At 37.4% G+C, this 21806-nt stretch overlaps 3 protein-coding genes across 3 annotated transcripts in view; 1 reads left to right on the top strand and 2 right to left on the bottom strand.

The window, feature by feature from the left end:
• The window catches only part of Cbr-plst-1, a gene marked incomplete at both ends in the record, with an annotated part of 8005 nt that extends 5905 nt beyond the window's left edge, over window positions 1–2100 (bottom strand). Inside the window, 3 exons of the mRNA XM_002634791.2 lie at window positions 272–489; window positions 1334–1461; window positions 1966–2100. Coding sequence (XP_002634837.2) covers window positions 272–489; window positions 1334–1461; window positions 1966–2100 — 481 coding nt within the window. The remainder of the gene's footprint in view (window positions 1–271; window positions 490–1333; window positions 1462–1965) is intronic.
• Window positions 2101–12664: 10564 nt separating this feature from the next.
• CBG13948 lies at window positions 12665–13747 on the bottom strand (the record flags this gene model as incomplete). The annotated part of the gene is made up of 4 exons (XM_002634792.1): window positions 12665–12748; window positions 12891–13002; window positions 13046–13149; window positions 13667–13747. 4 exons carry the CDS (start codon window positions 13745–13747, stop codon window positions 12665–12667), a joined length of 381 nt encoding a protein of 126 aa, XP_002634838.1.
• Window positions 13748–15294: 1547 nt separating this feature from the next.
• CBG13949 lies at window positions 15295–16987 on the top strand (the record flags this gene model as incomplete). The annotated part of the gene is made up of 2 exons (XM_002634793.2): window positions 15295–15364; window positions 16554–16987. 2 exons carry the CDS (start codon window positions 15295–15297, stop codon window positions 16985–16987), a joined length of 504 nt encoding a protein of 167 aa, XP_002634839.2.
• Window positions 16988–21806: the final 4819 nt, after the last annotated feature.

Raw genomic sequence — 21806 nt, 5'->3', positions numbered from 1 at the left:
TGTAGCTTGAACTCTGTGCAAACGCCGATGCAATGTATCAGATTTTACGACGAAATTCAGAAAAATTGAATTTTCTGCATTTTGTCGTCAGGTGTTTCGGTGTTTGCGCAGAATCGAAACTACAGTAATCCAGAAGCTGCAAAATCGATTTTCGCTGATTAGACTCATTTTTCTCTCGAAAATTTCGATTTTCAGCGATTTTTCGGTACTACAGTATTCCAGGGGTCAAAATGATGATTTTTGGGTCAGTTCTGACCATTTTCTGGCTCACCTGGCACTGCCAAATTGATGAGTTTGCAAATGACGAGCCCATCCTGAATCTTCGTGTACAACTCTCCAGAGCCGACGGGCAAAAGACGTTTGAGGTCAGAATCGTCCGACAGGTTGGAATTGATCCAATTCGAGAAGGCCACCTCTTCTTCCACTCGAATCGTGTGCTGCACGTTCTCCTGTTTGGACGAGTGCGTGTGGTAGGCGCCGGAGACTTGTCTGCAAAAGAAATTGGGGATTTTTGAGCCCAAAATTCGGAATTTACGCGATTTCTGAGCCAAAATGCAGCTTTTTTGAGCTAAAAATGAGACTTTTGAGCCAAAATTCACTACAAATCGCGAAAAATCGAAAAAAATCACTCTGGATTACTGTAGCTTGGCTTCTGTGCAAACACCGAAACAATGTACTTGATTTGACGACAAAATACAGAAAAATTGCTTTTTTAGCAAAAAATCGGGTTTTCTGCATTTTGTCGTAAGATCTAATGCATCTGCTAGGAGAATCCAAACTACAGTAATCCAAAAACTACAAAATTTGATTTTTGGCACTTTTTAGCCCAATTTCGGCTGTAAAAAACCTGCTTGTTGGTGAATAAAAGTCAAAAATGGCTCCAAAATCGATTTTTCCAATTCTGGATTACTGTAGCTTGGATTCTGTGCGAACACCATAACAATGTATCATACGACAAAATGCAGAATTTGCCACGAAATTGCTCATTTTTACTCGAAAAATGACTCAAAATCAGCCAGAAATCGATTTCCTTCACTTTGGGTTACTGTAGCTTCGATTTTCTGCAAATACCAAAACAATGCACTTGATTTGACGACGAAATGCAAAAAATTCGATTTTTCCACTGAAAATTCAAAGTTTCTGCAATTTGTCGTCGTATATGGTACATTGTCGCGGTGTTTGCACACAAACCAAACTACAGTAATCCGGGACCGAGAAAATCGATTTCTGGGTCATTTCAGCACATTTTTCTCGATTTTTGGGCCTTTCTGGACCGTTTTTGCCTCTAGAAATCGATTTTTGGCTCATTTTGGGTCATTTGCAGCCTGCTCACTTTGTCTGCTGCTTCCATCGATTGGCTTCTTCGTTCCTCTGCGCGTCCAGCGTGTCGAACAGCCGCGCGAACTTGTCCACATCGATTTGTGCCTCGTTTCCAAAGTGTTGGTCCATCAGTTCGCGCATCTGGAACAGAGAGAATTGGGTCATTTTAGGCCAAATTTAGGCTTTTTAAGGCCATTTTTGGACTACTTCAGGCAGAAAATCACAAATTTAGGGTCATTTTATGACATTTTATTCAATTTTTCGACGATTTTCGGGCCATTTTTGAGCTTTTTCAGCCAAATTTAGACCCGAAAATCACAGTTTTAGGTCGATTTCCGACTGTTTTAGATCAAAAATCATGAATTTCGGGTCATTTTGAGTGAAAAATAGCAAATTTAGGATCATTTTAAGCCTAAATTCATGAATTTAAAGTAACTTTAAGCCTGAATTGGACCTAAAAATCGCATTTCTAGGTCGATTTTGGACTATTTTAGGCCGAAAATCATGAATTTCGGATCATTTTAAGCCCAAAATGAACCATTTTAGGCCGAAAATCATGAATTTAGGGTCAAAATTTCGCATTTGTGGTCATTTTCAGCCAAATTTTGACCTAAAAATCCCGCTTTTTCAGCCAAAACTGCCCACCTTATAGCCGGGCACATCGATTCCGAGTATCTTCAGAGCCGTCTGCACGTCGCTCCGCGGCAAAAATCCACTGCCGCTCTCGGAGACCGTCGGGAAGTTCTCTTTTAGGTCTTGCAGTTGTTCTCGGGACAACATTCTCTCTGGAAATCGGGGGAAAATTTAGGGATGAGCAATGCGGGGAAAAAGAAGCGAAAAATCAAGAAAATTGGGGAGAAATGACCTAAAAACGCGAAAATTCGACTTTTTAACCTCTAAAATGGCCCAAAATGACCCAAAAATCGATTTTCCAGGTTTTGGATTACTGTAGTTTCGATTCTGTGCAAACACCGAATAGATTTGACGACATAATGCAGAAAAATCGAGTTTTCCGCTGGAAAAGTAATTTTTCTGCAATTTGTCGTCAAATCTAGTGCATTGATTTGGTGTTTGCACAGATCCCAAACTACAGTAATCCAGGATCGAGAAAATCGATTTTTGGGTCATTTTTTGACCGTTTTCGCGATAAAAAGTGTGAAAATCGAGATTTTCAACATCCTGAACTAACTACAGTAACCCAGAACCGGAGAAAATCAATTTTCGGGTCACTTTTGACTGTTTTATCGATAAAAATGTGTGAAAATCAGGAAATTAAGCTGGATTAGCTTGAAAATCCGTTTTTACAGCTTCAAATGGGCCAAAAATCAATTTTCCAGGACCTGGATTACTGTAGCTTCGATTCTGTGCAAACACCGAAACAATGTATCATATCTGACGACATAATGCAGAAAATTCAATTCCTCCGCATTTTTCGAATTCCCCAGCTTTTTTCAGCACCAAAACGATCTTTTTTGAGCGATTTGTGCATTTTGTCGTCAGGTTCGGTGTTTCGATCCGGTGTTTGCACACAGTCGGCGCTACAGTAACCCAAACACCCGAAATTGAGCGTTAGAGACGCAGAAAAGTGGCTTCCGGGGTGAAATTTTGTGGGGAATTCGAATTTGATGATGAAAGTTGCTGTTCGACAATTTTCGGGCAGAAAAATCGGCAAAAACGAATTTTTCAGTCAAATTTCGATAATTTTCGCCTTGGAAATTGCCAAATTGCAAAAATCGCACAAAACGGGAGAAATGTTTGAAGTACCACCATAAAAATGACATTTTCCGAGTTGTTTAGAGTATAGTTGTGTTGTATTGGGGAGGACTGTTAAAATGACTGATAAGCGGGCCAAAATGATAATAAAAATGTTTGGAAGTGACGTAGTATCAGTACAACGCCCTGGAAATGCCTCTTAAGGGAGCAAGGGAGCTGAAAATTGGGCTGAAAAATTGGCATTTTCAGCCAAAAAGTCGCCAAGAAAATCTAGCTTAAAATCCATAGATTTTGAGCTACGTTTCTAGAGCTTAAAGGAGGCCAGACACCAGAAAAAAAAGTTTTCCTGATATTTTGCATAGAGAACCCCCATGAGGGGTTGAACTCATGACAGGCAGCTTAGGGGTACAGCGCCGCTACCGGCTGAGCTACGGGGGCGCGAAGGCGCCTGACGACCGATGGCCTACATAAGCGCGGCGCGATTTAGTCCCCCGAAATTTTTGCTGTCTCGCCTCCTTTAAAGTTCACAAAACCAAAATTGGCTTGAAAATGCTTAAAATAGCCACAAATTTCACTGAAATTCCATGGATTTTCAAGCGTTCATAGGGTAACCAAGAGAGATTCGGAAGAGAAGAGAAGGTAATCTCGGAGACAACTTTCCCAAATCCATTTCAATGATTCGAGGGGTCGATTCGACGCTAATTACCATTTCCTCCTTCTCCTTCTCGCCACTTTTCTCTTGTTTTTTTTGTGGGTTTATGAAAACTCGGTCAGTCGAAACTTTTCCGCGGTTCTGGACCATTATCCTGGACTTCAACGTCGAGAAATTCGAACTGTTTCTGTTCACATCGGCTACTGGTAGTCTAGTAGACCAATACTAGGTCGGCCACACTCATTTTTGGTCCATTTTCCTGACAGTTTTCTAGCAAAATAGCCTCTCGGACCTTCAGAATCAGAGCATGCAATGTCTAACTAAAGACAGCGAGCTTCTGGGCTCATCTCCTCGGATGAGCAGCTCCCAGAGGTCCTAGAAACTCGGGGACCATTAGAATCCAGAATTCTTCCGTGTCTAAATTGATAAAACCACATCGACATCGGATTTCTGACTACGATATCTTTCGCATATGTGGACCCGAATTTTTGGATCGCCTATCTCAGGAACAACCTGATGTGTGTCCTATTCCTGTGGTCCATCTTATGTGCAAGAATGCCAAAATAGGTTTTCTGGTCCAAAAAAGACCGATGAAAATCGAATCAAAACACAGAATTCGATCCGTCCGGTTGGACGGTTTTTTTCGTCTATAAAAAGATGCTCCTTTTGCTAACACTTTTTGCACACACAACAACCGGAGAAAAGGAAGGAAGAGGAATCGGAAACCTAAACCCCCCCCCCCCCCCATTCTAAATATCATATGATTCTCTTCTCCGTCCCATTGGAATCATATCGGAATCGGATGGAAAAATCATCTTGTTAGGGGGGGGGGTTCGAGATTAAAAATGATCCAAAATAGCCCAAAAATCGGTTAGGAAACGATCTAGGAGAGTCCCAATCGGTTGAAAATCAAACTACAAGTCCTAAAATTGCTTAAAATCGCTTCTAGAATAGTCTAAACTTGGCTGAAAATGGTCCAAAACCAACAAAACACGACTAGAATCTTCTAGATTCATTTTGGCTAGTTTTCAGGCTAGTTTCAGCCAAAAAATTCCAGCTTTTCTCAGAAAAAAAAAAAAAACGTCTAGTAAGCTGCATTTTTCTTATCGGAAACCACCCGTAAACGAAAAAATGAAAAAAAAATGATGGAGGGAAAAGTCGAAATTCAAACAGTTCTTCTTCCTCTTCTTCGCTTCGAAACGACAATCCTTGTGGACAGCGCCGATGGAGAGAGTGAGAGAGAGTGTGGCATTCGAAGAGACGCAGAGTGCGCGAGAGAGAGAGAGAGAAAGAAAGAATGCCAGAAAGGAAACACCTTGGAGCGAAGAGGAGAGAGGGGGGACTGGAGACTGGCGTATGTCATCCAGATGGCATAAAATTATTGGGAAGAATGAGAAGAAAGGTGGACGAGGCGGAGAGATAGAAGAGGAATTTAAAAATTTTGGAAAATTTTAAAATTCCTGGGAATCTCCCAGATAGATCAAACTCTTATGATCTACGAGTCATCCGGACCGTTCTAGAAGGTTCTATGACTGTCTAGAGTGATTTTTGCTTCATTTTCATCTTAACTACTCCAGGACAGTGTTCTAGATGGTTCAAAGGCTGTCTAGAACAATTTCCAGCTAGTGTTAGGCAGTTTAGCATTGAAAATCGCTGAAAATCTACTCTAGAACAGTTCTAGAAGGTTCTACAACTGTCTAGAACAATTGTCAGCCAGTTTTGAGCGTTTTCAGCTTCATTTTCAGCCTAACTACTCCATAATTGTTCTAGAACGATTCTCAGCAAGTTCTAGGCGCTGAAAGCGGATAAAATGTGCATTTCAGCCAAACTATGAATTTGTAATTTCGGTCTCAAAAAGTATCCGAAAAATTGAGAAAATTAGGGAATATTCCCATATAATCTCCTTCATCTTTTCGATCCTCAATGCTGAATCTAAGAACACACAGCATAATTGAAAAATGATGGATCTCCTCTCTCTCTTCCGACGTCTTCTTCTCATCATCATCATCATCTTCCTCGAAATTTGATGACTTTCCGAAGAAAAAGAGAATAGCCGCGAGATTGTTATCGTTGCCTCATTGCCCGACGACGATGAATGGGCTAAGTCATCATATTAATATTGTGAGAAAGAGAGATTTGAATGGATTCTCGGCATCCTTTGGATTTTTGAATTTCGACGAAATTCGCCACTTTTAGCTCTGAAAATCTTTGGAGATTTGAGCTCTAGGTTTAGCTGAAAAGGGCTAAAGTAGCTCACAATTCGTTTCAGCCAAATTTTCAGCTTTTTTGGATCAAAAAATGTTGCCAAAAATCTGATTCGTTTTTCGACAATTTTGGACCATTTCGGCCGCATTGAAAGGTCGAAATTTTTTGCGAAAAATGAGGAAATTCAGCATTTTAAGCAGGTTTTTGGCACCAAAAGTGAACTCGAAGTCAAATTTTGAAGCAAAACTCTCTGCAGCTCAAAATATCGAATCCCAGCATTCCAAAAATGCTAAAATTGGCCAAACTGGAATCGGTAGGACCAAACTGCATTTTGGGCGGTTTTTTGGCGCCAAAAGTGGTGACTTTGGGAGCCCAAAATTTCCAATTTCAGCATTCCAATCAATTTCAGACAAGTTTAGAGCTATTTAGGGTCACATTTCTCACCCGAGAAAAAGCTGAAACTCTGTGAAAAACTGTCGGCCAGTTTTGGTCCATTTTGAACGGGCGAACACGGCTTAGAAATTGGGAAAATGTGAAAATTCGTTTCAACCGAATTTTCAGAACTTTCGCATCATTTCAGATCAGCAGAAAAATTGCTTCAAATTCGCGACTACTATTTCAGCCAGATTTGCAGCTCTTTTCGGACAATTTTGGAACGCAAAAATGTCTCCAAACTTGGGAAAATGGTCCAAAATGAGTCCCAAACATTATGAGCCAAAAATTGGCCAAAAGTTCGAGGAAAACGCCTAGAAATTTCAATTTTATAGGCGTAGGTTGGGGGGTGACTAACTTTAAATACGGCGAAAAAAAACCTCCGGAGCTCTTTTTTGAGCAAATATTGGAAAATTCAAGATAACAGACACAAATACCCAAACAGGGAGAAGGCCACTATTTTTATACTTTACTTTTCTTCTTTCTTCTTCTCTGTCTCTCTGCGTCTCGTCTCTCTCTTCCAATCATTTATAGAAGAGGTTGTCTGTGTACAACAAGCCCTGTGAACATATGAGTCATTATGACCCAAAAAGAGTCTCTTCTGGTTTGGTCTAGTTCTGTTTCGACATATTAGGAATATGTATCGGTCGACCGCGGTCCAGGCCGCCGTGGATCATAGGAGCCAGAAAAAGAGCCAAATATGACCTATTTTCCAGCCATTTTGAATCTTATCACGGACCAATCCGATGTGGTCGGCCGCGGTCTAGGCCGTAAATCAGACCAATATTCTGTATTTTGAGTGCTTTGGACGCCAAAAAATGATCATTTTGGTCTCCTAAACCCGGGTGTTTGGCAATATTCTCCATTTTTGGGACTGAAAATCGGTCCAAAAATGACTCATCCAAAAGGAAGTATTCACCCTAAACCGGTTATTCGGTCGGTAGTGATTAGTAGTGATGACTAATCATCATGGGTGGTCCTTCCGGCCAAAATCGATTTTCAGCCTTTTCAGTCACAAATGGATCAGTTTGATGCCAAAAGACGGCTCGAATATGATCAAAAATTGGTTCCAACGATTGATACCAAAAATGAGCAATTTCAAGTTGAATCTGGCTCATTTTTCGTCCAAGTTTCTAGCCAATGGCTTCTGGGGGTTCATTTTGAAGCGATTCTAGTCGAATTTGGACTTAAAATACCTCATTCCAAGCGATTTTTGTCGAGTTTGAGCGCTCAAAATCGCTCTTTTTGAAGCTTATTGCCTCGCTGAAGGCGTTCAAACTTCCAAAAACCAACATTTCCCGAAATGATACGAAAAAAGAACTTGACGATGCGGAACACACACCTTTTTTCAAGGTGTTTAAAGGTGTTGTTAGTACTACTACTACTACAACAACCTTCACATCGTTTTCTCGGTTTTTCGACACAACGACGAAAAGTAAACAGTAGGAGATACCTGAACAGGGGGGGGACAACAAATTCAAAGTTTGAATTTCGAAACAACGACCAGAAGTCTGAATTCCAGCATCTTTCGATTCAAAGGAATTAGAAGTGGGCGTCAAATCAAACCGGCGAAATATAGCTCAAAATTGGGTTCGAAATGAGACCTGCTTAGTCTACAGTAATCCGACTAGCTAGGCTTCAAAAAATGCTACTCAGTCAGTTGTGGCATTAAAGTAGATATTTCGAGGAGCTCTATAGTCTACAGTAACCAGGACTAGCCGAAATTGGCTTTTCTAGATTTGAAAATCACAAAATTCTTGAGATCTCTTGTTGTCACATCCAAATAAGGATAGGGACCAATTCTTATAAGGTCCTAAATCCAAATTTTGGAATCACAGGATCTTCAGAATCTGTCAGGACGCGAACGTCGACCAAAAAGCTCCAAAGCTCAGACATGTGCCAAAAATCCAAGTTCTAGTCCAGCAATTCTGAAGCTTTCTAAGCTCTAAGCTAGAAGCCTAAGCTCTAAGCTTTAAGCTAGCTAGAATTCCAGGCTAGAGAGAAAAAAGCGATTTTCAAGTCTCGAACGATGGCTAGAATCCTTCTGAATCCTCTAAAGAAGACGTCAAAGGATACAAAACCAAGAAACGACGAAAAAGGGAAAAAAAAAACCAAGACGAGGTATTAGGAGCGGGGACAGAGAACTGTCCTCCTCCTGTCGTTTTGGGGGAAAAGGATGAGACCAAAACCAGTTTGTCCCTGTTTGTCGTTTCTTTTCCCCCTCTCTCTCTCACTTTTCACAGAGAAACAGAGGAGTTTTTAATTACTAGTCAAAGTCGACTTATCGTCTTCTTCTCCTTTTGAATTCTGTGTCTTCAAACTCTGAAGACATTCTATTCTGAATTCAAAAATTCTGAAGACGTCAATTTTAGGATTTAGAACCCCTTTTACGACGCCAAATCTGTCGATTTATGAAACTTTAATAATCGTTCAAGCGATTTCGGCCGATTTTGGGAAATCCCAAAATTTCAGATTCCAGTTTTCTGAATTCAGAATCAATGGGAACTAGTCGAAAATCCTCTAAAAATTTGTCCAAATTCGAGCTGAATCTAGAATTATTTCAATTTCAGACCAATTTGGACCATTCCTAGGCTGAAAATGGTCTAAAATTGATCAGAAATGTACCGAAATTAGTCTAAAATAGACCAAATCCCATATAGAGGTTCAAATTTGACGAAAAATGAGCGCTAAGATAGTCTAGATTCGTCCAACGTGAAATTCAAATTCGAGTTGAACCTAGATTTTCAATTGTAGACCAATTTAGACCATTCCTAGGCTGGGAATGGTCAAAACTAGATCCAAAATCACATATCGAGGCTCAAAATTGAGGAAAACTGTCGAAAAATGGTCCAAAAAGCCATCTTGTGCTCCAAATTCGGTCCTGTTCCGTTCCCCAACTTTTTTGGCACCATGCCAGGGGCCAAAAAAACTGCCTAGGACCGGACTGAACCGTCGTGTGTTTTACCACAAAAAAGGACGGCAAAAAACACGAGACGAGGGGGGGGGGGGGGGGAAGAGACACTTGTGAGTGTGGTGGTGATGGTGGCAGTGGCAAACCAAACAATAGAGAAAAAGTGTTTGTAATAGTTGAAAAAACAACACATTTCAAACATCAAAATCGATCGTTTACAGTCGAAAATCATGGATTTTTGGCACCAAATTGATCAATTTCGAGCCAAAAAACGTCCAAAATCCGACGTTTTAGGTTCTGACGCCTTCTATGCACTTCTAGGGTACTCCAGAAGATGTCTATAGGGGAACGGAAGTCACTGAATACAAAGAAGATCAGGTGACAAAACCCCCCCTCTTGCCACTTGGAAAATGGAGAATCTCAAGAGGAAGAGAAACTCAACGTCATCTGAATTTTTAGATCAAAACCTGAGGTTCTGGGACCCAAAAATGGACCATTTGAATCCGAACTTTTGCGACCTCAAATTGGATAATTTAGAACCAAAATTGAATGTTTTTGGACCCAACATTGAACTATTGAAGTCCAAATTTTTGGGGTTTCGGGGCCCAAAATTGGACCATTTGAATCCGAATTTTGAGGTTTTTGGACCCAAAATAGAACTATTGAAGTCCACATTTTCGGGGTTTTGGGACCTCAAATTGGATCATTTAGGACCAAAATTGGAGGTTTTGTGACCCGAAAATTGGATATTAAAGTCCAAATTCTAGACATTTAATACCCCCAAAAATGGACCTTTTGAATCCGAACTTCAGAGGTTTGGGACACCAAATTGGACAATTTGAATCCCAATTTCGAGATTTTAGGACCAAAAATAGAACTATTGAAGTCCAAATTTCGTGGGGTTCGGGACCCAAAATTGGATCATTTAAGGTCATAGTTGAGCCATTTACCCCCCAGATTTGGGTGTCGGATCAATTTCTCTGGTTCTTCAATCCAAAATTTAGGCCTTTTTGGTTCGAAATTTGGAACCAAAGCTATTAGAGCCACCCGGCAAATCGATTAGTCAAATTTCGACCGTTTTGGACCAATTTTCAATTGGCTCCATCTAGATAGAAAAAGGGCTATTCTAGACCAATTCTGGAGACTAAAAATCGCCTAAAAGACGCCAAAAACGTAGAAAAAAAAAGAAACAATTGCCTATCCATAATTGTTCTGTGTTTCTCGTCTATTTTACAACCTCCAAAACAAATGATGAGCACCAATTATACCACCATAGACAACACCAACTACTCTTGAGTGTCTCTGCGTCTCTTTTTAAAGGTTCTAGCCTCAAAAATGGAACATTTGAGTCCGAAAATTGAGGTTCTAGAACCAAATATAGAGCATTTAGGTGGAATTTTAAGATTTTAGAACCCAAAATTGGACCATTGAAAGCTAACTTCTCGGGCGTCTCTGCTCAATGTCTCGTTCTTTCTAGAGGAACGTATTCAGAAGACACTAACGACTTCAGAGAGAGAGCCTGACAAGTGGAATGGGCTGCTGGCTACCCAAAACAATGGTCACTCTCCTCCTCCTCCTCCTCCTCCTCCTCCGGGGAGCTCGTTTTCTAATCGTTTCGAGAGAGAAAGGGAGAAGAGACGCAGAGACGACTAATTTGTCTGTCCTACTCGTCTTCTGACCACCAAATGGACATTGTGAAAACGAAACTCATTAAAAATTCATGGAACAACCAAGAGACGGAGACCAAGTGGAACGACGAGATGGAATGGATTCTGGAGCCAAGAATCCCAATTTTTGAGCTTCAAACTGGGTTTAAAGCTATAAACAAGCTAGAAGAGTTTGAGCCAAAAAAAAAAGCGTCCGAAACTCAATTCTGAGCTCAAAATCCTCGAAAAATGCACTTCAAGGCTGCTCTGAACTGAGAGGAGGAAGAAATAGAAACCGTGTTTGATTCGGAGCAAACAGTGTGTGTGTGTGTGTCATCCGGAAGAGCCCTACCTCCCAACAATCCACTCAGAGCATACAAACAGCACACACAAATGAGCACTTCCCTCTGTTTGTGTGTCTATTTTTTGGATGACGAGTGTTTTTGGGTGAAAAATGAGCCCAAAAATCGAATTTTCAGGTCAATTTGAGCTTGGGAAACTCCTTTTTGCGGTCAAAAATGGTCCATAAAACCGATTTCTGGTGCTAAAATAGCTAAAAAAGGGAATTTTCAGGTTATTTTAGGCCCAGAACCTCATATTTAGGGTCTAAATGAGCCAAAAATGGTCCATAAATCCGATTTCCAGACTATAAATCCCTGGAAAAATGGAATTTTCTGGTCAATTCAAGCCTAGAAACTCATTTTTTGGGCTCATTTTTTGAAAAATTTCACAGTTTTGAGCCCAAAAAAATGACGAAATGACCAATACCCCCTCTGCGCGGCTCCCGTCTCTGCGTCTCTCGTTTCCCTATACTCTCTCACCTTTGACTCATTTCGGAGCCCGAATTTCGCAAGTTTTTGGGATTCTAAGAAAAACAATTTTTTGAAGAGCATGGGATTTCAATATGAGTCATTAGAAACACAAAAAATCCATTTTTTGTTTTTTCAAAAAATAATTTTTTTCAAAATTTGAAAAATTTTAGGACAAAAATCAGCAGATTTGAGCAGCAAAACCGATTTTTCTGCTTATTTTTCAGATTTTTATAGCCAAAATCTCGAATTTCAGCCCTAAAATCCAATTTTCCGACCCAAAATCGCTGAAAATTTCAATTTTCAAAGTCAAACAATCATGAGAATTCCAATAAAAATCAAACAATCTCAATACAAAAATCATGGGGGAAGCGGGAAAGTGAAAAAATAAACAATTCCGCAGCTTATATCAAGAGAGCCGAATAATCAGTTTATTTGAGTAGCTTGACCGCCCCGGAAAGTCATGAAAACGCATTTTTCGGGGGTAAAATAGGTTGAAAATTCGTTTAAAATGCTTGAAAATGATGAAAAATTAAAAAAAATCCGAGAAAATCGGGCAAAAATGAGCAAAAATGTTGAAAAATGATGAAAAATAAGTTGAAAAATAAAGCTTGGCGCCAAAAAGTGTTTGCGGACTCCGCCGACGCCATAATGCACAACTTTTTTCTACAGTAGCCCGCATGCCATTTTATCGATTTTTGACCTGAAAATGGCTATTTTTTGCTATTTAATTTCATTGAAAAAAATAACTGAAAATCGTTCAAAAAATTTTTATTAAATGTAATTTTTCGAAAGAAAAATCAAAAAATCGATATATTTTATACAATGAGAGGGGAAAAAGACTAGAAAAATCGATTAAAATTTTACAGAGGAAAAATAGAGAAAAATCGATAAAAATCAACCCGAAAGAGATCAAAAAAGTAGGAGAAACAGGAGAATCGAGAAAATTGAAAAAAAAGGCGGGAAATTTGAATTTTTAGGACTTTTCCGGCGCTGAAACTTCCCAAATGACCACCGGGATGTCTGGCTTCAGTCGAGGAATCGCGTAGCGCTCTTTTCCCTGAAAATCCATAAGAAATTTAGCGGAAATTTGAATTTTTTCGAAAAAACTCAAAAAAAAAATTGTTTTTTCAAAAATTTTCAAATTTGCGCGTCAATTCTGGTGTTTGCACAGAATTCGCAAAAATCGATTTTTCGCTCACTTTTGGCCTCAAATTCTTCATCAGCCGACATAATCTGCGTTTTTCTCCATCGCTCATCGTCTCCTGATAGAATTCATTCGCCACGTCACCGTCCTCATCGATGTATTGGGAGCTGGAAACTTTCAGAATTCTAAAATTCAAATTTGGCGCCAAACCTTTTTGCCTCATGAACTAGAAAATATTCGGGTAAAATGCCACGTGTCTTCAGCACCTCTGCGTACTTGGCGATCATCTCGTCGGGACGGGCGGCGCGTTTTACCTGGAGAAATTGACATTTTCAGGCTTTAAAACCTCAAAATTCGCTTTAAAATCGTATTTTTCACCCTAGAAATCGCTTTTGGGCTACTGTAGCTCGGTTTCTGTGCAAACACCAAACAATGCCTCGGATCTTACGACAAAGTGCAGAAAAATCGATTTTTCAAATTTCTGGAGTGAAAAATTCGGTTTTAAGCGATTTTTGGAGGTTCTACAATTGAAAAAATCGATTTTTTCAGAAAAAAACTATTTTTTGAAGAATTTTGTCGAGATATTTCAATTTTCCGCTGAAAATCCGCGATTTTCAGCTTTAAAACTTCAAAAATCGGCTTAAAACCCTATTTTTCACCCTAGAAATGTTTTTTGGTTACTGTAGCTCGAGTTCTGTGCAAACACCGAACAATGTCTGGGATCTTACGACAATATGCACAAAAATCGATTTTCAAGAAAAAAAAAGGGTTTCTAGGGTGAAAAAATGGGTTTTAAGCGATTTTTCGAGGTTTTAAAGCTGAAAAACTCACCCTTCCCACTGTCTGTTGCTCAGCACTATTCTTCATCGACGCAGTTGGCTCTTCCTTCCTCTTACTGCCTGACAAGCCCATTTTCAGCCAGAATTTCGCTGAAAATGTGAAAATCGAAACTTTATGTCATATATAGCGAAAAAACCGGAAAACTACGACACGAGGCGGGCGGAATTAATATGCAAATCTCTACGAACAAAAATAATAATAGAGGAACTGGAAATTTTGAATTTTTCGGTCTGAAATTGATTTCTTGGGGGTCTGAGACTATGAAAATCGTAATTTTCAGTCATTTTTGGTCTAGAAAAGCTGAAAATTTGGTTGAAATTGAGCAATTTTAGGGTGGTGGCCTAGAAATTCAAATTTTTGGAAAAACTCGACCATATATAATTTTTAGCCGATTTTTAAGCATTTTTATTGTCAAATTCGTGATTTTCAGCCGTTTTTAGCCTAGAAACCCTGAAAATTTAGCTGAAAATCAGGATTTTTAAAGTGGTGGCCTAGAAATCCAAATTTCCGAAAAACTCGGCCATATATGATTTTTGGCTGGTTTTTTAACATTCTGAATGTCAAAATCGTCATTTTCAGCTGTTTTCAGCCTAGAAACTCGGAAAGATTGACCGAAAATCCGCATTTTTAAGGTGGTGGCCTGGAAATCCAAATTTTTGGAAAAACTCGGCCATGGATAATTTTTGGCTGAATTTCAAGCATTTTTAGTGTCAAAATCGTAATTTTCAGCCGTTTTTAGCCTATAAACCCTAAACAATGAGCTGAAAACCAGGATTTTCAAAGTGGTGGCCTAGAAATCCAAATTTCCGAAAAACTCGGCCATATATGAATTTTGGCTGATTTTCAAGATTTATGAATGTCAAAATCCTGATTTACAGCGATTCTTAGCTTGGAAACGTTTTGAAAATCGAAATAAAAGTAATTTTTCAAAAAACTTGGTTTTCTAGGCCACCAAAGTCAAAATTTCAGGAACATTGCTCAGATTAATATTTTAAGGATGTTTTAAAGATAAAATTGTCTGAAAATCACGATTTTGACTTTTAGAAATCTCGAAAATTTCGGAAAAATCATTTTTGACCGAGCTTTTTGAGGAATTTGGTTTTCTAGGCCACCAAGGTCTAAAATTGAGTTTTAGTTGAATTTTAGGTGGGATTTTGCGAAATTTTAGGTTTTTTAGAGTTAGAAAAAATTTTAAGAAGCTAAAAAATACTTAAAATTTGAAAATTTGAAAAAAAATTGGGTCAAAAATTTTTCAAAAAATTAAAAAAAAATATTTTTTGGGAAAAATATTTTTCTTGTATTTTTCTAGAAAAATAAGACACTTGAAAACATTTATGGCGTAATTTTTTTGGTTTAAAAACAATAGAAAAAATAAAATTTTTTTTCTTTTTCTTCTTCGCAAAATTATATATTTTTGGGGGGGAAACCCGTTTGAAGGCTGTCTAAAAAAAGGGGGTTGATTTTGAAAAATTGGTCGAAAAAGAAGGGAAAAAATTGATAAGATTGATAAAAGAACGATACCAACTGACGTCATTTTGACCTAATTCGAGGCACTTTTTGGGCCCAAAATTATCGATTTTTCACTCTAAAACCACTCTTGATCATTCTAAAAGCCCAGAATGCCCCTAGAAACCCCGAAATCCGGTGGAAAATGCGCGAAAAATGAGCGAAAAGAAGCGACGAGAGAGTGTGGGCGCTTGAAGAGACGCAGAGATGGGAGAGAAAGGGGGCGGCGAGAGTGTGCGCCGCGCGTGGAGGGTGTTAGAGAAACACGGCGCGGAGAAGAAGAAGCACGAGGCTCCTCTGGGAAGACGTCTATGTATGGAAATCGATAGTTTGGACTTTGGGAATTATGAAAAATTAGATGTGGCCGAGAAATTATGGCCTAGAAAAATCCAAAGTTAGGCCATATATAGTGAAAAGGCCTAAAATGGAGAAGATAAATAATTTTTTAGACTTTCAAACGAAAAATCCGCGATTTTCAGTTTTAAAACCTCGAAAATCGGCTTGGAACCCTATTTTTCACACTAGAAATCGCTTTTGGGCTACTGTAGCTTGGATTCTGTGCAAACACCGAACAAAGTCTGGGATCTTACGACAAAGTGCAGAAAAATCGACTTTCGACGCAAAAAATTGGTTTCTGGGGTGAAAAATTGAGTTTCAAACGATTTTTGAAAACTTTAATCCCCAAAAATTCAATTTTCCACCGAATTTTAGACTTTTTCATCTTAAAATAATTTTTGATAATTTATATTTTTTCACATTTATCACAATTTACTGATTTTGAATCCTCGAAAATCGGCTTAAAACCGTTTTTTCACCCTAGAAATCGCTTTTGGACTACTGTAGCTCGGATTCTGTGCAAACACCAAACAATGCCTCGGATCTTACGACAAAGTGTAGAAAAATCGACTTTCGACGCAAAAAATTGGTTTCCAGGGTGAAAAATTAGGTTTTAAATCATTTTTTGAGGCCTGGACGACGGAGAAACTCGCTTTTTAGCAGAAAAATCGAATTTCGCAAAAAATAATTTTTTTAAACTGAAAATTCCAAACAAAAAAAACATAGAAATAATCAGGAAATCGCTCAGAATCGATAAAATTTGAAATCAGTAAGTCACACGCTTCAAAATGAGCCCAAATACGACTAGGCTCCGCCCACTTGGAAATTCCCGGGCTGCACGCGACGCACGACCGCGACGCGTCTGAAAAACTCAAAGTGAGCGGAGCCTAGTCGTGTGGGGGCTCATTTTGAAGCTCTCGGTGAGGCGAATTTGATGGTTTTAATTTTTCCGAGTTCTGTCGGTTATTGAAAAAGTTACGGTAGTTTCAATTTTAGGGTTTTTTTATTCGTCATTCGATTTTAGCTCATTTTTCAGCTAAGTTTTGTGGGCATGGTCCTCATTGTGACAAATTCTGTAACGAAGACCACGCAACACTCATCAATCGTCGTTGTACCCACCATGGTACCCTCGGCTGCCCCTATGGCTTTCGTGGTACCAATTGTGATATTCCCATGGACCAAGCCTTGGACCAATGTCCGTGTGAAAACCATGGATTCTGTGTATCGGAATTCCAGACTCCACTAGATACTGTAGATCGATCTATTTGTCAATGTAGCATTGGAGAAGAAGGAGATTATTGTGAAAAGAGAGAGTACGGTTATGCGGATGCAATCCAAATTGAAATGCATGGAACAAGTGAAAAATTCAATTTGTTGAAGCAGTCTCTCAATGGGACTACTGTAAGAAACGAGTTGATTGGTTCTGGAAAAAATCCGGATTCACCTTTCAGTTCATTTTATGAAATATGATATTATACTTGACAAATCATTTGTCTTCATCTACTCATTTATCTGTCGTCATCTTCTTTTTTCCAAATAAATCTTCGTTCGATTCTATTCTCAACCATAAAAAGACAGCCTTCTTTATCTAGCCGAAAAATCTACACAGAGACGTTCCAAATTGACCGAATACATGTAGTCTGAGTCATTTTGCAACACGATTTGCCAATGAAATCCCTATTTTCACCATTTTACTCACATTTTCAAAGCTTTTAACCCCGATATTCAAATTCCCCGCCCCCGAAAACCCCCGAGAAACACTTTTAAAAAGAAGTTGCCACCGGTGGGATTCGAACCCGAGACACCTAGATCCAATTTATCTCACTTCCTTCAAAAGATATTAAAATATTGTCAACTGATAAAATGTTCATCATAATATCAGCTACATTTTATCAGTTAACTAATTTTTGCTATCTTTTTGAGTTTGGAAAGTCATGTGGGGAATTATTACAGTAGTGAAAAGTGACGTAATCCGGTGGAAACAGGTCCAAAAAGAGTGTTTTGTCTAGCTTTATTATTTTCAAACAGTTTCTATTGAATTTCTGACCGTTTTGAGTTATTTTTCAGCCAATTTAAGCTAATTTAGCAATTTGCCAGAATAAAATCCCTAGTTTCTTCTATTTAACTACATTTTTGAACATTCTAATCCCGATTTTCGAACTCCTCGCCCTTGAAAACCCCAAAAAAAAACACTTTAAAAAAGAAGTTGCCACCGGTGGGTGTCGAACCCGAGACCCCTAGATCCAAGTTCGTCGAAAATCCCACTAGGCCATAAGTGCAATTTTCCGAAAGCTTGCTAGAAAATTGGTTTTTGGATCAAAAATTGGGTTTTAAAGGGATTTTTGGGCTTAAAATTGATTTTGAGAAAGTTTTTAAAGCTAAAAATTGCTAAAAATTGGTTAAAAATTGTGTTTGAATGCTTAGCAACCTGTTCCCGCTCTTTTGAAGCACAGAACTTGATTCGAACCACTAAATTCAATCAAGTCTTTTTTATTTGCTTATCAGATATCAACAACACAGCCATTGAGAATCTTCGTTTCTTTCCAACAAAACATTTCTTTTATCGGTTGGCTAGTGCAAGTTTTGGCACCTTTTTTTAAAACGTCATATCTCATCAAAATGAAATTCAGCCTAAAACTTGTTAACTACAAAATTAAAGCCCTTGATTTGTTTGGTATATTCTGAAATTTTCGGAAAAATCAACAAATTCTAAACTATTGTTCCAGAAGTTCAAAGAAAATTTTTCCGATTTTTCACTGCAAGAGGTCAAAATCTTCCTCTTTTTTCATCATTTTTTGTGTAGGTGATAACACTATGATATGTATTATTTCCCAAAAAAAAACCCTCAGAAAGACCCTTTAACAATAAATAAATCAAAAAAAAATTGGCCCTCAGCTGTCCACAGCACCTGTTCTATACTGTTTACATTGCTTCTTATGATGGCTGTCACTTCTGTTTCTTTCTCTGCGCCTCTATTGTTTCGTACACTATTTTCATTGTCTATTTCCTTCTTAGAATCAGACAGATATTCTTGTTCCTGAAAAACCATTCTAAACCTAAATTTTGACCCTTAAATCAATTTTCTAGCGAATTTTCGAAAAATAGCTCATATGGCCTAGTGGGATTTTCGACGGAAGAATTTGGATCTAGGGGTCTCGGGTTCGAATCCCACCGGTGGCAACTTCTTTTTTAAAAGTGTTTTTTGGAGGTTTTCGAGTGCGTTTCACTGGCGAAATTATGGAATTTTACAAAGTTTTCAAAATATCAAACGTTGATTTACCGTTAACACTCTGATAGACCCTCCCCCCCCCCTTACTTTAGGCCTATATATCTCATTTTCCGTAAGAGATATCAAAAACTGGTCAACTGATAAAATATTTATCATTATATCATCTACATTTTTCTAGTTGACAACTTTTTGATATCTTTTATTAAAACCGAGATAAATTAGCTCAAAGTTAGCGGTCATTCGTGCCATGAGAGGATTTACAATATTTAGAACTATTTTTGACTCTGTCATGCAATTTTCGAGTAAATTTAGGACAAAAATCGTCGATTTCCATCTGTCAATTACTCATCTTAATGATATCTGTCCTTAACATCGTCGTCATCTTTTCTTCTTTTTCTTTTTTCTCTAATCCTCTTCTCTCTCTTCGGAAGACGTCGCGGTCTTCTGAAGACTAGAGACACGACACGCTTCGTTATCAAAACATGACGATATTGACAAGAGGTTCTCTTCCTTTCAATCGTTTTCCTCTCTTTTTCTGATGCTTATTCCTCAGAATTTCTGAATATCTGAATTTCTGAATTTCTGAATTTCTGAATTTCTGAATTTCTGAATTTCTGAATTTCTGAATTTCTGAATTTCTGAATTTCTGAATTTTTGAATTTTTGAATTTCTGAATTTCTGAATTTCTGAATTTCTGAATTTCTGAATTTCTGAATTTCTGAATTTCTGAATTTCTGAATTTCTGAATTTCTGAATTTCTGAATTTCTGAATTTCTGAATTTCTGAATTTCTGAATTTCTGAATTTCTGAATTTCTGAATTTCTGAATTTCTGAATTTCTGAATTTCTGAATTTCTGAATTTCTGAATTTCTGAATTTCTGAATTTTTGAATTTCTGAATTTCTACTTTTTTGACTGCTGCCTTGAAATCCTTTTTTTCCTTTTTTGAAATAAAAGAAAAAGGTCAAAAAGATAATCTTTTTCACCTTTTTCAGGTTTGTTTTTAGTTATAAATCTACTTTTTTTCGATTTTTTGATTTTTTGGAATTCTGAAATTTTTAAAATTTTATTTTATTTAATCGTATGTTTTAAAGTTTCTCAAAACTTTTCAATATATCATTTTCACAAATTTATGGATTTTTGAACTATTAAAAAGTTATAACATTGAACATTAAACATTTAGAATGTGTCAAAAACCTTTTAAACACTCTAATAGAACGCCACCGGGACCGTCCACTTTGAGCCTATATATCTCATTTTCTGTGAGAGATATCAAAAAGTGTTCAACTGATAAAATGATTATCATGATATCAGAAACATTTTATTTGTTTACAACTTTTTGATATCTCTCACAGAAAACGTGATACATGGGCTCAAATTTGACGATGATTCGGGTGGCGTTCTAATAGAGTGTTTACGGTAATTTCAAAAGTTTATTTTTTTATATTAAAAAAATTCTGACTCAGAATTTTCAGAAATTTTCAGTTTTTTCCCACCCCTATATTCACATTCATTAGCTCAATTTGACTGGAAAAAAGAAAACAAAGGAGCACAAATCATGAGGCCAGACAGAGAAGAATGTGTTGTTTATAACCGAAAAATTTGACACCAAAAGAAAAAAAAAGGAATAAAAAATAAGAGAAAATAGATATATAAACAGAGAAGGAAGCCAGACGGGTTCCTTCTTTCAAGTTAATTTTGCGATTTTCAAAGCCATTCATTCTAAAATCCCCCATTTTTAACCCTTTCAACTTCATTTTCAAGCTCTCTAACCCTGATTTTCGAATTGCATGACAGAGTCAAAAATAGTTCTAAATATTGTAAATCCTCTCATGGCACGAATGACCGCTAACTTTGAGCTAATTTATCTCGGTTTTAATAAAAGATATCAAAAAGTTGTCAACTAGAAAAATGTAGATGATATAATGATAAATATTTTATCAGTTGACCAGTTTTTGATATCTCTTACGGAAAATGAGATATATAGGCCTAAAGTAAGGGGGGGGGGGGAGGGTCTATCAGAGTGTTAACGGTAAATCAACGTTTGATATTTTGAAAACTTTGTAAAATTCCATAATTTCGCCAGTGAAACGCACTCGAAAACCTCCAAAAAACACTTTTAAAAAAGAAGTTGCCACCGGTGGGATTCGAACCCGAGACCCCTAGATCCAAATTCTTTCGTCGAAAATCCCACTAGGCCACATGAGCAATTTTTCGAAAATTCGCTAGAAAATTGATTTAAGGGTCAAAATTTAGGTTTAGAATGGTTTTTCATGTTAAAAATTGTGTTAAAATCTCTGAAAACTTGAGATTTCTTGAATAAAAAAAAAAAAATTTTCTCCTTTCTTCACCTGTTTAGACCAAATGAAAATGTTTAAAAAATCTTTCTTATCAGCAAAAAAAGATAGCAAAAGTCACAAAATGCTCAATTTCTCTGTTTTCTCTGCTCATTTTTTTTCAAAATAATTTTCGAAAATTAAAAAAAAAATCCTAAATTTGAAAAATTGAGTCTTTAAATTTCCAGTTAATTTTTTTCCAATCAAAGATTCTTAATTTTCAATTTCAGTTCTTTTTTCAGTATCATCACAATTTCTATAATTCCTAAATCATATCAAATATCAAATAATGCAAAATAATTGCCAAAATAAACAAATCAGCCATATTAAAATGAAAATTGTTGATAAGGAATAGCGTAGAGCATCATAGTGTTGTTATTACTATTATTATGCTCTTTTTGTTAAATGACTCCTTGAAACCAGAAATTGAAAAATGTTTAGTGAAAAATCCATTTTTTGGCTAATTTAGTTTAATTAAATTTTTAAAAAATTTGAAATTCAAAAATTAATTAACTAGTTTTCATAGAAATTATAATTAAAACCTTTGAAAATGTATACATTTTGGTTCTTAACTTTGTATGATTTTTCCCAGAAGCCAGCTATTGAGCTCAATTATTTTGGTTCCCATTAGAGATATCAAAATGTGGTTAACTGATAAAATACTTATATATATCATATTATCAGCTACATTTTGTCAGTTGACCACTTTTTGATGTCTGTTACAG

The sequence above is a fragment of the Caenorhabditis briggsae genome (assembly GCF_000004555.2).
Source record: "Caenorhabditis briggsae complete genome, chrIV, whole genome shotgun sequence".
NCBI lineage: Eukaryota > Metazoa > Nematoda > Chromadorea > Rhabditida > Rhabditidae > Caenorhabditis > Caenorhabditis briggsae.
The sequence above is the reverse complement of the archived record's forward strand: the minus strand, read 5'-3'. Positions and strand labels throughout refer to the sequence as shown.